The sequence below is a fragment of the Tachysurus fulvidraco genome, chromosome 19, assembly GCF_022655615.1.
Source record: "Tachysurus fulvidraco isolate hzauxx_2018 chromosome 19, HZAU_PFXX_2.0, whole genome shotgun sequence".
In the NCBI taxonomy this organism is placed as follows: Eukaryota; Metazoa; Chordata; class Actinopteri; order Siluriformes; family Bagridae; genus Tachysurus; species Tachysurus fulvidraco.
The window spans coordinates 2,165,177-2,184,335 of NC_062536.1; the positions used below are offsets into that span (position 1 = coordinate 2,165,177).

Genomic DNA, 19,159 nt, shown 5'->3' on the forward strand with positions numbered 1-19,159 from the left:
CTCGTGTTCGTTCTGTGTCTTGTCATCGTCTCGTGCTTCTTGTCTGTGTCTTTGTCTTGTCCTCGTGTTCTTTCTGTGTTGTCTTGTCTCGATCTCGTGTTCGTTCTGTGGTGTATTGTCTAGTATCGTGTTCTTTCTGTGTGTCTTGTCCTCGTCTGCTCGTGTTATTTCTGTACTTTTGAGAGTCACAAACAGAACTGTGTGTGTGTGTGTGTGTGTGTGTGTGTGTGTGTGAGAGAGAGAACACACTTGGCCAATAAACCTGGTTCTGCTTCTGATATGTAACATCTATAAATGTATATTTACACTGGACACTTTGCACAACCTGCATTAGTGTACAATTCCTATTTCTATCCTTGTTTACATACAAAACCTGTTGTTTTTTTTTTTTGTTTGTTTTTTCGTTTTTTGTAATTCTTTGTTTATTTACTTCATTTATTAATTTATTTCTCCTTCTCGTCCACTACTGTCCAACCCAAGACAGATTGGTGTGTGAACCCTACAGTGTCTGACTGACAGTAGACGAGGTTCTGATTCTGATTCGGACTCCAGTCCGTCTCTTATATATGACGCCATCAGTGTGGGAGGGGGGAACATACAGGATAGAGCACAACAAAGCAGAAAGAAGACGAAGCAGCCGAGGGAAACGGTGCGACAACAAGGTGCAAGTTCATTAGCTGCGCTTTTACCTACAGTACTTTACAGTTTAGATACAAGTCAAGCGCACGACAATCCGATTGAGAAGACATTAGCGTTCCACACGGAGCTATAAACATGTCGTCTCCCAGTCCGGGTAAAAGGAGAATGGACACCGACGTGGTGAAACTGTATCCTTCACTATATTGGACAAAAACCTGCATATAACGACATGTCTTAGTGTTAACAGCTAGGTTTATATATAAAAGAACTTTACACAGCCTTTTACCAATAATGTCTGTTTACATGACAACAATACAACAAACGGATAGCAGGTTAAAAAAAAACACCGTTTTAAAAGCACAGTATTGTCAACAACTAGCTAGCAGCAGGATTACAGCCCACAGATTAGCAGTCTGTTTATTTTTAGCCTGTACAATGTAGTGTTAATATTCGTGCTGACAGTCACAGCAACACTGTCTGTTGGCTTTAAAGTGCTTCGTGAAGTCATGGCTGTTTGTTCCCGACGTGTTTCAAGGGTTTTTTGTCGTCTCTGTTATTTAGCCAAGCTGCTAGCAGTTACGTACTTCCGTCCCGCAGTGTGTGTGTTTGTGTGTGTTCATACATAGTGTTGACCAAAGCCTGGACACAAACAGATAAAAGTACACAACACACACACCATTAACATCTGTGTGTTATCTGTGTTAATGAAACACAACATAGACGCGTGTAGCTCTCGAGCCACGGTAAAGCTAACGTGCTAACACGGTAAAGCTAACGTGCTAACACGGTAAAGCTAACGTGCTAACACGGTAAAGCTAACGTGCTAACACGGTGAAGCTAACGTGCTAACACGGTGAAGCTAACGTGCTAACCATAGATATGTATACGCGCTAACACGGTGAAGCTAACGTGCTAAGTGAGCAGCTGAGGCCTGACTACAGCACAGAGGTACGAGTCTGTGCTGTTGTCCGGATAATCAGTGACCGATAAAGCAGGTGACAGCTGTACTGTTTACAGGCGGTGATGTTTGGTGAGAAGCGCCGACTGTAACACTCGTTTTCACCGTTTTCTGTGTGTGTGTTGTGCCTGTTCACCCTGGGGGTATTTTATAGTGTAGTGTGTGTTATACCCGAGCTGGTTTATTCCCCACACTAGGGTTAGTCCTGTTATTGCTATTAATCGGATTGTTTTTCTGTAGTGACGTCTCTAGCGGACGGTCACATACGGAGCGTTATTGCGCTGTTGTACAGAGAACGAGCCCCTAACAGGCGGACATGGGCGTCTGTGTGTGCTGTGGTGTCAGGGCCTAGTGACTTAGTGATGAAGAGTAAAGAACAGCAGGAGCTTTACACGGTGTTATACACACACAACGGGCACAAACAACACTTGTGTTTTCGTGTGAGGGGCAGACAAGCGCGCACGCTGATTGGTCAGTCTGTTACCACCCGGAAGCGGAAGGAGGAGGGACTCCGGGCTCAGGGAGCATGACTGCGCTCCATTCTTCACTTCTCACAACCAGGTTTATTAACCCAGTGTGTGCACACTCACACACACACTATACTACACAATACACACACACACACACTATACTACACAATACACACACACACACACTATACTACACAATACACACACACACACTCACACACACACTATACTACACAATACACACACACACACACACACACACTATACTACACAACACACACACACACTATACTACACAATACACACACACACTATACTACACAATACACACACACACACTATACTACACAATACACACTCACACACACTATACTACACAATACACACACACACACACACTATACTACACAATACACACTCACTATACTACACAATACACACACACACACACACACACACACTATACTACACAATACACACTCACACACACTATACTACACAATACACACTCACACACACTATACTACACAATACACACTCACACACACTATACTACACAATACACACTCACACACACTATACTACACACTATACTACACACACACACTATACTACACACACACACACACACACTATACTACACAATACACACACACACACTATACTACACAATACACACACACACACTATACTACACAATACACACTCACACACACACTATACTACACAATACACACTCACACAGACTATACTACACAATACACACACACACACACTATACTACACAATACACACTCACACACACTATACTACACAATACACACACACACACTATACTACACAATACACACACACACTATACTACACAATACACACACACACTATACTACACAATACACACTCACACACTATACTACACAATACACATTCACACACTATACTACACAATACACACTCACACACTATACTACACAATACTCACTCACACACTATACTACACAATACACACTCACACAACATTAAACTACACAATACACACACACACACTATACTATACAATACACACTCACACAACATTAAACTACACAATACACACACACACACTATACTATACAATACACACTCACACAACATTATACTCACTCTGTGTGTACAACATTACACACATAAATAACACTATACTATACAATGCACACATAAATAACACTACTATACAATACACACAAATAACACTATACTATACAATACACACACAAATAACACTATACTATACAATACACATAACACTATACTGTACAATGCACATAAATAACACTATACTATACAATACACACACAAATAACACTATACAATACACATAACACTATACTGTACAATACACACATAAATAACACTATACTATACAATACACACATAAATAACACTATACTATACAATACACACATAAATAACACTATACTATACAACACAGACATAAATAACACTATACTATACAATACACACAAATAACACTATACTATACAATACACACAAATAACACTATACTATACAATACACACATAAATAACACTATACTATACAATACACACATAAATAACACTATACTATACAATACACACATAAATAACACTATACTATACAATACACACATAAATAACACTATACTATACAATACACACATAAATAACACTATACTATACAATACACACATAAATAACACTATACTATACAATACACACATAAATAACACTATACTATACAATACACACAAATAACACTATACTATACAATACACACATAAATAACACTATACTATACAATACACACATAAATAACACTATACTATACAATACACATAAATAACACTATACTATACAATACACACATAAATAACACTATACTATACAATACACACATAAATAACACTACTATACAATACACACATAAATAACACTATACTATACAATACACACATAAATAACACTATACTATACAATACACACATAAATAACACTATACTATACAATACACACATAAATAACACTATACTATACAATACACACATAAATAACACTATACTATACAATACACACATAAATAACACTATACTATACAATACACACATAAATAACACTATACTATACAATACACACATAAATAACACTATACTATACAATACACACATAAATAACACTATACTATACAATACACACACATAAATAACACTATACTATACAATACACACATAAATAACACTATACTATACAGACATAAACAACACTATACTATACAATACACACAAATAACACTATACTATACAATACACACATAAATAACACTATACTATACAATACACACAAATAACACTATACTATACAATACACACATAAATAACACTATACTATACAATACACACACACAAATAACACTATACTATACAATACACACATAAATAACACTATACTATACAATACACACATAAATAACACTATACAATACACACATAAATAACACTATACTATACAATACACACATAAATAACACTATACTATACAATACACACACATAAATAACACTATACTATACAATACACACACATAAATAACACTATACTATACAATACACACACATAAATAACACTATACTATACAATACACACACATAAATAACACTATACTATACAATACACACACATAAATAACACTATACTATACAATACACACATAAACAACACTATACTATACAATACACACATAAACAACACTATACTATACAATACACACATAAACAACACTATACTATACAATACACACATAAACAACACTATACTATACAATACACACACATAAATAACACTATACTATACAATACACACATAAATAACACTATACTATACAATACACACACATAAATAACACTATACTATACAATACACACATAAATAACACTATACTATACAATACACACACATAAATAACACTATACTATACAATACACACACATAAATAACACTATACTGTACGTTGTAGTCTGTTCCTGTCCTGTTTAGTTGCTGCACCAAACCAGATGGTGATGGATGTGAACAGGACAGATTCAATGACTGCAGTGTAGAACAGCATCAACAGCTCCTGTGGCAGACCAAACTTCCTTAATTGATGTAGAAACTACATTCACTGCTGGACCTTTTTGATGATGGAGTTCATGTTGCACTCCCATTTCAGGTCTTGGGAAATGGGATACCCCTTTTCCACCGCGGCAGTTCGAGTGCTGGTTCGGAGCCAGAGCCTAATTTAGAACTAGTTCTTTCTGTTTCGACCGCCAAAGCACCGGCTCCGAACCAGGAAAAGTGGTTCTTAAGTAGCACCAAAACGTTGCTGGTCTAGACTTAAGAACCACTTGTGTCAAGAGCTGTGGGCGGGGCTACTGTTAGTGCATTTGATAATGTACCTTAAGTATACTAATGTTTAATACACTTTTACTTTACCGCGATATGATGCATTATCAGCACACATGATAGTAGCTAGCTACATGCTAAGGCTAATGTTATTCTGTGTTAACGATAAAATAACGTTATGTACTTTATCGATTACAACCTCCGTTTATACAGATTACACGGAGCCGCACGTACACGTTTTATTCGCCGCGTTTGGATGTTAATGTAGGTTCGCAAAGCCATGAGCATTAACAGTAAAGCAACATCCGCCATTGTTGTTGTTTGTGTTTGCCGCTGCTGCGCTAACGTTGCTGTGACACGTATACAGTGACGTCACACTCGGCGCTGTGATGGCTCTCTAGCTCTAGCTCTTAGAAGGTTTGCCAGTGGAACCAACTTTGAACCAGCACTAGCGCTAGCTCTGAACCAGCACCCGGTTCTTTCCGGTGGAAAAGAGGCATTAGTGCTCAGAAACTTGAAGGTCTTCACAGATGACACCGGGCTGTTGGATATTGTGAGGGGGAGTAATGTTGAGTGGTCCTCCCTAAAGTCCACTGTCCTCTCCACAGTTTTGAGGGTGTTTAGCTCTAGGCTGTTCTGACTGCACCATGACACCAGCCGCTTCACCTCCTGCCGGTATGCAGACTCATTGCCATCTCAGATGAGACCGATGAGCATAGTATCATCTGCAAATTTCCAAAATGATTGTATTAGAAGCCGAACTGTCGTATGTCCCTGGGCAGTCCAGGTGTTGCAGAATGTAGTGCAGTCCGATGTTGACTGCGTCGTCCAATGGTCTGTTTGCTCTGTAGGCAAACTGTAGGGGATCCAGCATCCGTTCTGTTACAGTCTTTAGGTGGGACAGAACCAGCTGTTCAAAGGTCTTCATGACAACAAGATGTCAGAGCGACCGGCCTGTAGTCATTCAGTCCAGTAATGGAGGGTTTCTTGGGGATGATTGTAGAGAGTTTAAAGCCGGAGGGGACTTCACACAGCTCCAGTCATCAGCTCCAGTACACCTATTAGAAGTATAAAATTCCAGCCTTCTCCTTTTTATCAGTCTAGAGTGACACCACAAGGCTCGAGTTTCAGTCAGGACATGCAGTGACGTCAGAAAACACCAGCATGTCCCTCAGGTGTGTGTTCTCAACACCTGGTGTCTCACACGGGACTTCACTGACCTATATGGGTTGCCAAATCTGGCATAAATTGTCCTCTACTGAAGCCATCCCAACATGAAAAGGGAATTTGTATCCAAACTAAAAGGTAATAGTCCTGACACATGACCTGCTTGTTCTCACCTTTCTCTGTGAGGGTCCCTCTGACCGAATTAGACTGAGTACCCGCATTTACATAGACGTGCTATCACACATTTAATCAAGAGCATCAGAGCAGTCCTGCCCCAGACCCAGACATCTCTGTGATGAAACCTCTCATTTTTTTGTCAGACATGAATTAACAGCAGCTCCAGGTTTTCCTTTACCTCTAGTTAATTTTTCCTTCTCTTTCTCAAATCTGAACCCTTTGTCATGGGTTGTGTTCATGACCCCTACAAAGCCTGCAGCCACAAGGCAGTGTGAGGCTTTCACCAACTCTAATTGTCACTATAATGACTAATTTAATCCCTCTGCAGGATCAGTCACACACACCTTTTTTTATTTCAATACTAATAAACACTGGCACCTCAGCAAGGCAAGTGAGCGTCACACCCACAGCTCTAAGGTATGAAGGTGTGGTCAGATTTCCATAGGTCACCATGGTAATGCAGAACACTGCCTCCAGTAATCATCCCGGCTTCACAGAAGACCGACAGATGGACTTTGGTAGATTTTCTGGTCTCAGGCCATTGATGAACAAGCCCACAAGGCCAGAATGCTCATTTGCATAAAGAAGCTCTGTCATATTCCCGTATATGGTAATGAGCTTCGACTGCAGGATTCAGACAACATGGCACATGCAGTAAAGAGAGAGATTTACATGACGTAGAGCAAAACAAACAGGTTTATCTGCAGGTTCAGAGGTTCCAGGGAAAAGCCAGCAGTGTTTCTGGTTCCTCATGTTTAGGAATTCTAAGTACCCATGATGTTTCCACCTGCTCTAATGGGCACTGACCTTAACCCGCTTCATCCAGCATTGAGAGTAAGCATGAAGTCACCATTCTGAGTGGACTTAATGAATTTGTGGTGAAGTTTTATGGACCACAAGGAAGTAAGATTGTTTTTTTTTTCTTCCCCTTCTAAGTAAGACATCTGTGTGTAATATGTTGAGCTTCAGTGACTCCTATGCACATTGTTACCTTGATGTTTAATATAAGTGCCATTTGTTATACAATGCCTTGACTTGATACAGATCCAGTTTGGAGTTAATGGCAGTGTTTGTGATCTGTTCAGACTCAGCTGTGTGTATCAGTAGTAAAGCACGAGAACCTACATTAAAATTATACATAAAGCATTTTGTTATGGCAGTCAGGCTGGGAATATCAGTTCTGCTCCTGTGCTCCTCCTGCCTTATCCTCCCTCCTGCCCTGCCACCCCCCCACTGCCCCATCCTACTCCTACCCTGTCCTCCCTCCTGCCCTGCCACCCCCCATCGCCCCGTCCTCCCTCCTGCCCTGCCACATCCCATCGCCCTGTCCTCCCTCCTGCCCTGCCACATCCCATCGCCCTATCCTCCCTCCTGCCCTGCCACCCCCCCACTGCCCCATCCTCCTCCTACCCTGTCCTCCCTCCTGCCCTGCCACCCCCCATCGCCCCGTCCTCCCTCCTGCCCTGCCACATCCCATCGCCCTGTCCTCCCTCCTGCCCTGCCACATCCCATCGCCCTATCCTCCCTCCTGCCCTGCCACCCCCCCCACTGCCCCATCCTCCTCCTACCCTGTCCTCCCTCCTGACGTGCCACCCCCCCATCACCCTGTCTTCCCTCCTGCCCTGCCACCCCCCACCTCCCCATCCTCCTCCTACCCTGTCCTCCCTCCTGCCCTGCCACCCCCCACCACCCCATCCTCCTCCTACCCTGTCCTCCCTCCTGACGTGCCACCCCCACCGCCCCATCCTCCTCCTACCCTGTTCTCCCTCCTGACGTTCCACCCCCCATCGCCCTGTCCTCCCTCCTGCCCTGCCACTCCCCATTGCCCCATCCTCCCTCCTGCCCTGCCACCCCCCACCACCCCATCCTCCTACCCCATCCTCCCTCCTGCCCTGTGATGTAAAAAGCCAGTCTGCCACTGGTCACCTAGCTGAGGTTGACGAGGTGGATGTGCATGTTTGTTGTTGGGGAATTACAGGTTGTAGCTGTGCCTCAGATGCAGCGTAATTGCTTTAGCTGTTTTTGGAGTGTTATTAATTCTGATGCTAATCATTTCCCCCTGACTGCAGCACCGTATGAGGGAGGAGTATGGAAGGTGCGAGTAGATCTCCCAGACAAATACCCGTTCAAATCACCATCTATAGGTACTGTGTGCGCGAGTGTGTGTGTGCGCGAGTGTGTGTGTGCGCGAGTGTGTGTGTGCGCGAGTGTGTGTGTGCGCGAGTGTGTGTGTGCGCGAGTGTGTGTGAGCGCGAGTGTGTGAGAGAGAGATTCTAAATGAGTTTAAACCATGTGAGAGATGTTCATGGAACCGCTGCAAGATGTGCTGTGTTGTGTTTTGTGTTCTGTGTTCTGCAGGATTCATGAATAAGATCTTTCATCCGAACATCGATGAAGCGTAAGTAAAGATGTGTCGAGTGTGTTGGAGAAGAGATGTGAGTAGGTCCTTACTGTCATGAGAGTATCTGTAAGGGAATGTTTCTATCAATATAGAAGTGTACAGTAATGTAGAGAGACCCAGGGGTGTTGCTGAACAGGACAGTGAAGGACCTGAAGTCAAATGTTCCTTTACAGTCGGAGTTAATGATGCCAAGCGTCAGCTGTATAAGTATCAGGTGTAATAGTGGCTGGGGAGTACTGTAGTTTTTATACTCTGCATAAAGTAGAGCTTAGGAACTATTAATAACCTGGAACTGTTAGATGATCTCATTGTATAGTCACTTCTACACTTCCACAGGCTACAGCGAGGAACCTGATCTGATTAGAAACTCGGACCAGTTTATTCGATCCATAGGCACCCTGTAGGATTGTGCTGAGAGACGAAGAGAGGTCTTAACTGTAGGTGGTGTTTTAAACGTGTGGGCCTCAGAGAGAGGGAGGGAGGGAGAGACAGTGAGAGAGGGAGGGAGGGAGAGACAGTGAGAGAGGGAGGGAGGGAGAGACAGTGAGAGAGGGAGGGAGGGAGAGACAGTGAGAGAGGGAGGGAGGGAGAGACAGTGAGAGAGGGAGTTTATGTATATACAGTTATATACTTTGTATTTGAATTTACTATGACATTTTATGATATTTACCTGTCTTTATCTCCCTTTATGCCATTTTATGCTCTTTCTTATATCTCTATCTTTCTTCTACCTTTCTTTCTCTTTCTCATTCTTTACTTCTCTCTTTCTTTTTCTTCTTCTTCTCTTTCTTTCTCTCCTTTCTCTCTCTGCTTCTTTCTTTCTTCGCTTCTTAGCTTCTCGGGCGTGTCGCTCTCTTGTTTTTTCTCATCTTTCGTTCTCATCTCTCGTCCTTCGTTTCTTTCTCTTCCTCTTTCTTTCTCTTCTCCTTCTTTCGTCCTCGTCTGCTATTTCTTTCTTTCTCTCTCTCGTCTCTCTTTCCTCCTTCCCTCTCTTTTCTCTCTCTCTTTCTCCTTCTCTCTCTCTCTCTTTCTCCTTCTTTCTTGTCTTTTCTCTCTCTGTTCCCTCTTCTGTTCGTTCTCGTGTGCTCTCTCTCTTTATATCGCTCTCTCTCCTCTTCTCATCTCTAGTGCGTGCTCATTTCTCTGCTTTCTTCTCTCTTTCTCTCTCTCTCTCTCGCTAGTGCATTATCCCTCTTGAGTGTATCTCTCTTTCTTCGCATTCTTGTCTCCTCTCTACTTTATCCTGTCGTTTCTTTCTTCTCTCTATTCTTCCTTTCATCCTTTGCTCTCTCTCTCCCTTTCTTAGTCATTCTCTCTCGTCGCTTTCTCTTCTTTCTCTCTCTCTTTCTGTCGTTCTTCTACTGCTCGCTCATCTTTCTTTCTTTTTCTCTCTGCTCTCTCTACTATCTTCTACTTTCTCCTTCTTTCTTTCTCTCTTGTTCTTCTCTCGCCGTCCTCTTCCTTTTATCTGTCTCTCTCTCTCTCGCTTCTCTCTTGCTCGTTTGCTTTCCTTTCTCTCTCTACTCTATATCGATTATTTATTTATCAGATAGTTATAGATACAAGAGATTCATTAGTTATTATTATATATATATATGCATGATATCATTATTTAGGAGTGAGGGAGAGAGAGAGAGAGAGAGAGAGAGCAGCTGTATGATATATATACTAAGAGGTGATGAGGTCTGAGTGAGTGGACTACAGGAGTCACAGTGAGCACACACACTTGTGCTGTGTTTATATCTAATTAAGCTGTAATATAAACTGCTCTGGTTGGAACCAGTCCTCACTCACCAGTGGTGTGGTCTCTAACGTTGTAGTACAGCAGGTCTTCTGTTCTTTATCTACACCTAGTGTCATTAATATTCACACCACACCAGTCACTGCAGAATGCTAGATGATGTGAGGAGCATCACTGTGGTATTCTCCAGCCAGGGGAACCATCACCTTTAATGTCTAATACAGAACAACTGTCTTGTCTTCACTGTAGGTCTGGGACTGTGTGCTTAGACGTGATCAATCAGACATGGAGTGCTCTCTATGGTATGTATGAGTTTACACACACCTGTGTGTGTATGTGGGGGGAGGGGCTGTGACACTAGCACCACCATGTTTCACAGGTGAGCTCATGTGTTATGGATGGTGTTCACATCCTGTCTCCCTCCACACTTTGGGCTTTCTATCCATTTATTAGCGGTTCATGTCAGCTCCTGGAATGTTGTGGATCGTCTCTCATGTGGAGTTGAGTCTGGACTCCATCTGCTTACTGCTGATGAGGAGTTTACACCGTGACTCTGTATCTCCTGCCCTGTGGAGGTGGTCTTACATGTCAAATGTCTCCACGTGTCTCCCTGATGGATAGGTTTTTTCCCACATCAAGACAAAAAAACACCCTACAGGAAATTAAATATCAAAACGAACAATTACAATTGGAACATAAAATAAAAAAAAATAGATTATATAAAATACACTTAAATGTGATAATATTTATAATACAGTAAGAACTTTAAGCTCAGGTCCCAGGTGATTGTGCTGTCAGGTCCACGTGACCACAGAAGTGTACTTCCCTTTGGTAGGAAATGTCAGTTCTCCCAAAGCAAGGTTTGAGGACATTTCCTTGATCCATCGGTATGCAGAGGGTCTTTAAGCGTCTTTCTACTTTAACACAATGACACGTTTGTCCCGTAGCAAACTAACATCTATTAGTTTACGTGTTCTTACATTTACCACCAAATTCATGGGGTATATACAGAATACACACAGTTCAAGAGGAACATTATCTCCAAGTAACTGACTGATCAATTAATTTTATAACCTGGAAATGCCTCAGACTCTATTAGGGTATTGGTAAGTGCCCAGATAGAAGTCTCTAGCTTTGTCAGAAATATTACTATCTCATCTGTAAATCAACGATATCCATCTCCCAGTCCGAATCTTTTCAGCATCCAATGACAGGACTGCATGGTCTTTTAGCATTCTGCTTATTATATACACTATAGTAATAACCCTACATGCCTGTCTTCCAAGATCAAACCCATTTTGATTGGTGCACGTTACAATTCTCATAGCGAAGTCCTTGCAAAGTATGTTTGTGTCCCAAGACCTTAAGGATCTTGGCCTATAGGACGACGTGTCATTAGAAGGTCTGCTCGGCTTTAACACAAGCGTTATTACGTACCTCCCTGACGGATCTATATGTTGTGTTCTTAGCTGAAATAGGATTGATATATGAATAAGAATCATGACTCCTCTAGCTGGAGAGGTGAAAGAGGCATTGTGGACTTGTCCTGGCCATCGCTTAGTAATTGTGCTAATATGGTCTTATAACAGATGCGTCCTGTAATTCGTCCTGTACGCAAACGAAAATAAGCATATAGTAAAAATAAATGTAATAATAATAACAATAAAGATAAAATCCCAATAGCAAAACACCCCCAAGTACCCACTTCAGTTACAGATGGAGCAAACATCGCAAGCCTTCCGTCATTGTTCTCCCACTGGGCTCGCTGCCAATTATTAACTAGACCAAACAGATTACTATTACTTATTGTATTTCACCTTCCACTCCTTTACCATTACTACACTATAATGGCTCGTGTGTATATAAACATATTAATCCCATTTTACTTTAGAACATTTGGAATGATATTCTCAAAAGTAAGAGGGTTTAAAATCGCAGACATCTTCACAAATCTTCCATGGTTGTGAGTAAAAGTCCATTTCATCAGGCTTTACCTTCGCTTCACTGAGCATTACAGTCAGGACTTCGGCTCCTGGTCACATTTCTCCATCACAGTGATCATTCTGTAGTTCGTAGTGACCGAATAAAGGCCTCTGTCTCGGGAACGGATTTAAAGATGCTGCGTCGTTCTGCTTGTGTAACTATCAGGTTGGCAGGGTACATCATTTCCCTGAGTTGTGCCGGTTGTCACGGTCCCTGGTGGGTCTCAGAGGATTGGTCCAGGAACAAGCTGATTGGTTTTCCTTCATATCCTAGTTCTTTTAGACTTCTAGCTGCTCTCTTGTCTTTATCCTTGTAGCACGAGAACTTCATCACAGTCGGTCACAGAGCTGTCAGGAGGTTAGGGTTCATTTGTCCAACCTGGTGTTCTCGCTCAATAACAAGCTCAGAGTTAAATGTGTTGCTCAGAAGATCAGGGAGACAATTTACAAGAAAAGTGCAAACGTCCGAGCCCTCAGGTTTTTCAGGTAGACGGATCAGTCTCAGGTCTTCCACGGTCCTCCAGATCTTGTCCTTTATTGTGCAGAGACGATGTTCAAGTTCAAGTTCTTTAACTTAGTTCTGGAGAGCTGAAACGTCTTCTTCAGTTTGTGCAATTCTCTCCTGGCTTCTCCTATTTTCAAATGATCAATTAAATCAGTTGTTATGCTTTTTATAGCATCCACCATGTCGGTAGTGTGTTTTGAGGAGTCCGTCCCCAGAGAGCGGATCGCACCTAAGATGTGGTGGTTTGTAGCGGTATTAGCCGTGCTCTGTACCTCGTCCACCTGTTTGCTAGCATGCGCTAGGTTATCCTCCTCACTTTGTGTCTCTGGCTTCGATTGGTGTCCCGATTTTGTCACATTTGTCTTTATATTAACTATCCTACCAATATATCCAGCAGCGAGCCCTTCTCCTGCGCCGTACCAGCTGCGCGCCATAACCGGAAGTCCCCGGACTTTCCCCCTTTACACCTGTACACAGCTCCGTGGTCTTCATGTTGCTTTACCCGTAACAGCACATGCAGCTGAAACCCGGGACTCTGAGCTATTAACAGGGCGTGTTGTCATCTTTTGACCTCAAACATCAAGTGTCTTCAATTAAAGAGCGACAGTAGAATTTGCCTGGACGCTCCAGTACTTTAGGAAGGGACTGAGGGACCAAAGGGAAGAGACTTGCCCAGGTCTTGTGTACAGTTTTAGTACAGTAATCACTGTAGATGGTAGAAAAACACGTTATAGTCATATGATCAACTGTGTCTATTCTCATAAGAAGTGAGGGAGATAAAGAGGGGGGTGTGTGTGTGTGGGGGGTCTTCAGGGCTGGTTGAGAACAAGGTGTGCAGTTTCCTTCTGAATCATATGGAGGGGTTTGGTGTTTCCCCAAAAGCAGAGCCTGGTCTAGAAGCTGTAGATCACCAGATCACCATCAGTTAGATAAGGACTGATTACCTTCATGTTCTCCTGAACCTACAGGACCATGTGAAGGTCATCCCCAGGTCTCTGTGTGTCCTGACTGGCTTCAGTGGGTTTGGGTCTAGCGATGTCTTTATCTGTTTATCTAATACATCTCTTCATTGTTTTTTTTTTTTTACCCCTACAGACCTCACCAATATATTTGAGTCATTTCTGCCACAGCTCCTTGCATACCCCAACCCCATTGACCCCCTGAATGGAGATGCTGCAGCCATGTACTTACACCGGCCAGAGGAGTACAAGCAGAAAATTAAAGGTGAGTGACAGCCTCGTGCCCACCCCCCTGTTACCCCCCCCCCCTTACCCCTGTACTTACAGCAGTGATGGACCTCACACTGTTCTGATAATCAGCAGTCTAATGAACCTCCAGCAGGTGGCATGAGGGTGAGAAGGTGGCACCATAATCTCATCAGGGCCCTGAAGGTTTAGTGTTTCTTTATAATACAGTAAGAATTAAGAGTCGAGTCAGTTGTGGTCTGTGGGCGCAGGCTGATTGGTCAGAGTGCCAGTGAAACTTCCCAGGTGATCACAAGGTCTTCATTCCCTTAGCAGCAGATCCAGGACCTGTCCGTACAGCTCGTTTTACCTCCTCGTTCTCTCTTCCTTACAGAATACATTCAGAAATATGCAACAGAGGAGGCTCTGAAGGAGCAGGAGGAGGGAGCGGGCGACACTTCGTCAGAAAGCTCCATGTCGGATTTCTCAGAAGACGAGGCACAGGACATGGAGTTGTAGTGAACATGCACCTCTTCTTTATTCCAGAGACTATAATTTCCTAAACATGAGACGCAGACTATAAAACTCATATTTAAGCAAGACAATTTTTATATTATTATTATGATTATTATTATTATTATTAAAAATCTGAATTTTTATGGCTCTACCATTGATAAGGATTACCCTCTTTATGTGACATCCCCACACCTAAACCACACACACACACACACACACACACACACACACACAAACACACAAACAGTGGCTGTCTAATCCTTCCCTTTAGATGTATAATGACATTACTATCACTGCACTACAGACAGAGCTCACTTATCGGTGAGGGTTTCAGATGCTTCTCCAAGATTAGACACAGATCAGAAAGCAGTTGTCTGGCCTACACCAGTCACTAGAAACTGTGTCACAGCACAATCTCTGAGCACAAGTGGTCTCTGCACTCCCACAGATTGGACACTCTAAACCATCTCGTCTCTCACACACTAACGGCGCGGGGGTGCGTTTATTTATCTGCAGATAATCACCAAAAAAAAAAAGTCATTAAATTCCAGTCCACAGTCCGATCTACAGAAGCGGCGTGGTCTTTACTAGGTCAGTGTGATCGGACTTGTTCAGGTGGCACGTTGTCCACTTTCCTTATCGTTTCTCAGGTTGCTTTTTTTTTTTTTTTTAATTATTATTTTAATTTCTGTCATTAATTGGGATTAAAGCGACAATTGCAACTTGACATTTTATTTTCCTCCATTTGAGTTGTTTGTGTAAACCGAGACGACCCCCAGGGGCTTCAGCAGTGCCGTGTGGGTCCACGTCGTGCAGTTAGAGCGCTCGGAGTGCCGTGTCCTGGAGCTAGGACTGAAACTAGTGCGGTGACGTTACCATGTAAATACACAGCCCTTATTGCCAAAAGTAAAATAAAGTGGTCTTCTCTTCCTTATTATTTGCTGGTGTCCTGTTTTGGATGGCGCGCTGCCCGATGCGTGGGTCAGCTTCTGCTTTAAAAAGAAGCTGCTCCATTTGTAGAGAATGAATGAACCTAACAAGAAGCTGTACAGCTGACGTGTGTGTGTGTATATGTTCTTTATAACAGAGTGCAGTAAGTCCTGTCTGACTACACTCACACAGTGGGGTATAGACGCTAGGGTACAGGATGGATGTCAGTTAATCCCCCTGTAGGGTAAATGTTGTTCTCCTGATCAGATCAGGTCCTGGTGAGAGTTCCCTCAGAGCTCCTCTCACTCACTGACCCATATTTGCTCAGAACTTTCGTCTATTTCCACGAGGTAAAAACTGTTGAAGGAAAAAAACAAACATGTGGAAAGGAAGCAAGACAGTGATGTAACACCGTAATACAGTGTGTTTCACCTGCAGAATAGCATCCTGACACACAAACAACCGAAAGTTTGTGCGCCTCGGTCGAGACCAGAGCCTTTAGAACTCGTACATGGACGTTTCTCTGGAGAACATCTATCATCAGCCCATTTGTGTAAGCCATCACTAACCCCTCTCTCTCTCTCTCTCTGTTTGTTCTCTTTTTAAACGTATGGATTTTCTCTCCTTAATGCAGTGTTCATTATGTTGAAGATGCTGAGGTGATGCTAGCGTATATCTCTGTAGGTTTTCTTTAGAAGTGCTGCTTATTATTTTCCCACTTTGAGAACATGCATGTTGTTGTTTTATTTTTGTTGTTGGTTTTTGTGGCTGTGCGCCGCCTGTGTCGTGATTTCGGCACAGACACTTAAACCATGACAGGGTTTTTGTTTGCTTTGCTTTGCTTTGGTGTGGACAAGCCAACACCCTGATATGTTTGTGTGCTTCCACTGTTGGTCTAATGATGAATTACTCATAACTTTCAGTGATTATTATTATTATTATTGATGTATATTTTTGTCTAGTTGATGAAATGAACACTCGTTTGTTGCAGGGCTGCAGGAATCCACACACACACACACACACACACACACTTATTAAAGGCATGCACACCTTTATTTAGTTTGACGTAAAGTGCGATGTGGTTTTGTAAGTGCAGAACAGTCGACTAAAGCTTCAGACACATCTTGTTTTCCCTCATGGCCTAAATTTGCATATTTTCTCCTTAAACCCTGAGCACTTTCAGGTCCATAGCGAAGCCTGGAAGTCCCCTGGTCCTTTTGCGTACGATTAAACCTAGCTTTTCTTCTTGGTGAATGTCTGTGTCTGAACGTCCGCCCAATATTTCAGTTAACGATAGATTTAAACAAGATTTCTGTGTGGGTTTTTTTTGTCTTTAAAATGTCTTTCCAATCCTGTGTGCCTGCTCTCAGTTCAGCCCACTTTCCACTCTACGTCCCTGTCGGATATTCTTTACTGCCTGTTTTTAATGAATGCAATCAGTGTATTAAAGTAATTCACAGCTTTTTCCTTTCATTTCTAACCGTTTTTATTATTATTTTCTTAGCATTGTCAAGTGGGCATGCCTGTCATAGAGTGTTCCTTATCTATAGAACGATAACGTCCTAAAAGGCTGTGTACAATAAACTGTAATAACCTTTTGTAATAAAATATTAAATACATATCGCAGCTTATCTCCTTCTCTGCATCAGTGGAAAGTGTGTTGCTCCACAGCACCACAGTGTGTAGAAGCAGTTACTCATTTATAATCATGTTGGGTTTGTTTCTCTTGTCCAGTCAGGCTTGGTACCGTACAGGAGCCAGAGCCAGGCAGGTGACCAGAACCCGATGGGTTAAAGGTTAGAATGAGCTTTATTCTAAACTAAGCAGCACCAGTGCAGTAGTCAGACTATAGACTTCATTTGTGAGGGTGTTGCTGCATGTGCACTAATCAGCCTTAACCATAAAGTTAACCACAGTGTGGGATTATAAATCATTATAAACACTGAGAGTGGGATTATAAATCATTATAAACACTGAGAGGGATTATAAATCATTATAAACACTGATAGTGGGATTATAAATCATTATAAACACTGAGAGTGGGATTATAAATCATTATAAACACTGATAGTGGGATTATAAATCATTATAAACACTGAGAGTGGGATTATAAATCATTATAAACACTGAGAGTGGGATTATAAATCATTATAAACACAGAGGGATTATAAATCATTATAAACATTGAGTGGGATTATAAATCATAAACATTGAGTGGGATTATAAATCATTATAAACACTGACAGTCAGATTATAAATCATTATAAACACTGACAGTGGGATTATAAATCATATGTTTGTCAGATCTGATTCGAGAGGTCTGTACAATCCTAAATACTAGGGGTGGGAGAAAGAATCGATTCACCAAACTATCGCGATTCTTTTTAAAACGATTTTGAGATCGATTTGTTTGGCTCAGAATCGATATATATTTAATTATTTTACTTTTCCAGAGAGGTGGCGGGAAGACGTTATCGCTTTTATTCCAACAAAGGGCGAAACGTATTTTGTTGTTTGTATTAGACGACGTCGTATCCGTTTTAAGCTGGCGCGAGAAAGCTAAACCATGGCAGAGGCAGGGGAGCAAACCTCTTTGAGAATTGTTTCTGCACCTTCACGTTTTAAATCACGTGTGGAAACACTTTGGATTTTACACCCTGACAGGAGCTGCGCTGGACATGACTAAAACGGGATGCAAACTCTGCCATACAGTGATAGCATATTTTTTATAGCTCATTTGATAGCGAATTTCAGGCTGAACGCCAAACAACCTGCAGCGTCTCAACAAACTCTGGATGTGACATTGAGTAAATTACCATGCACTTCGGAGAAGGCAAAACGCATCACAGAGTCGATTGCTCTTTTTATCTGCAAAGACATTCGACCTTATAGCGTTGTGGAAAATGCAGGTTTTCGAAATATGACCCATACTTTGGAGCGGAGGTACGTTATTCCATCGAGGAAGCTTTTCGCAGACAGTCGTGCCTAAAATCTATGACGAGGTTGCGTCAGAAGTAAAGAAACGTTTAAGCAAAGCTCAACGAGTCGCATCGCGAGCTACAGAGTCCTATGTAACCCTGACAGCCCGTAAATAA

The 19,159-nt window shown here is 42.1% G+C and overlaps 1 protein-coding gene across 1 annotated transcript; it reads left to right on the plus strand.

Moving 5' to 3' along the window:
• The first annotated feature begins 563 nt into the window (after nucleotides 1-563).
• On the plus strand, nucleotides 564-17,683 carry ube2h (ubiquitin-conjugating enzyme E2H (UBC8 homolog, yeast)). Its single transcript, XM_027179207.2, has 7 exons — nucleotides 564-827; nucleotides 7,632-7,708; nucleotides 8,875-8,949; nucleotides 9,164-9,203; nucleotides 11,197-11,249; nucleotides 14,530-14,658; nucleotides 15,013-17,683. The coding sequence occupies exons 1-7, from the start codon at nucleotides 775-777 to the stop codon at nucleotides 15,135-15,137; spliced, it is 552 nt and encodes a 183-aa protein (XP_027035008.1). The 5' UTR covers nucleotides 564-774; the 3' UTR covers nucleotides 15,138-17,683.
• Nucleotides 17,684-19,159: the final 1,476 nt, after the last annotated feature.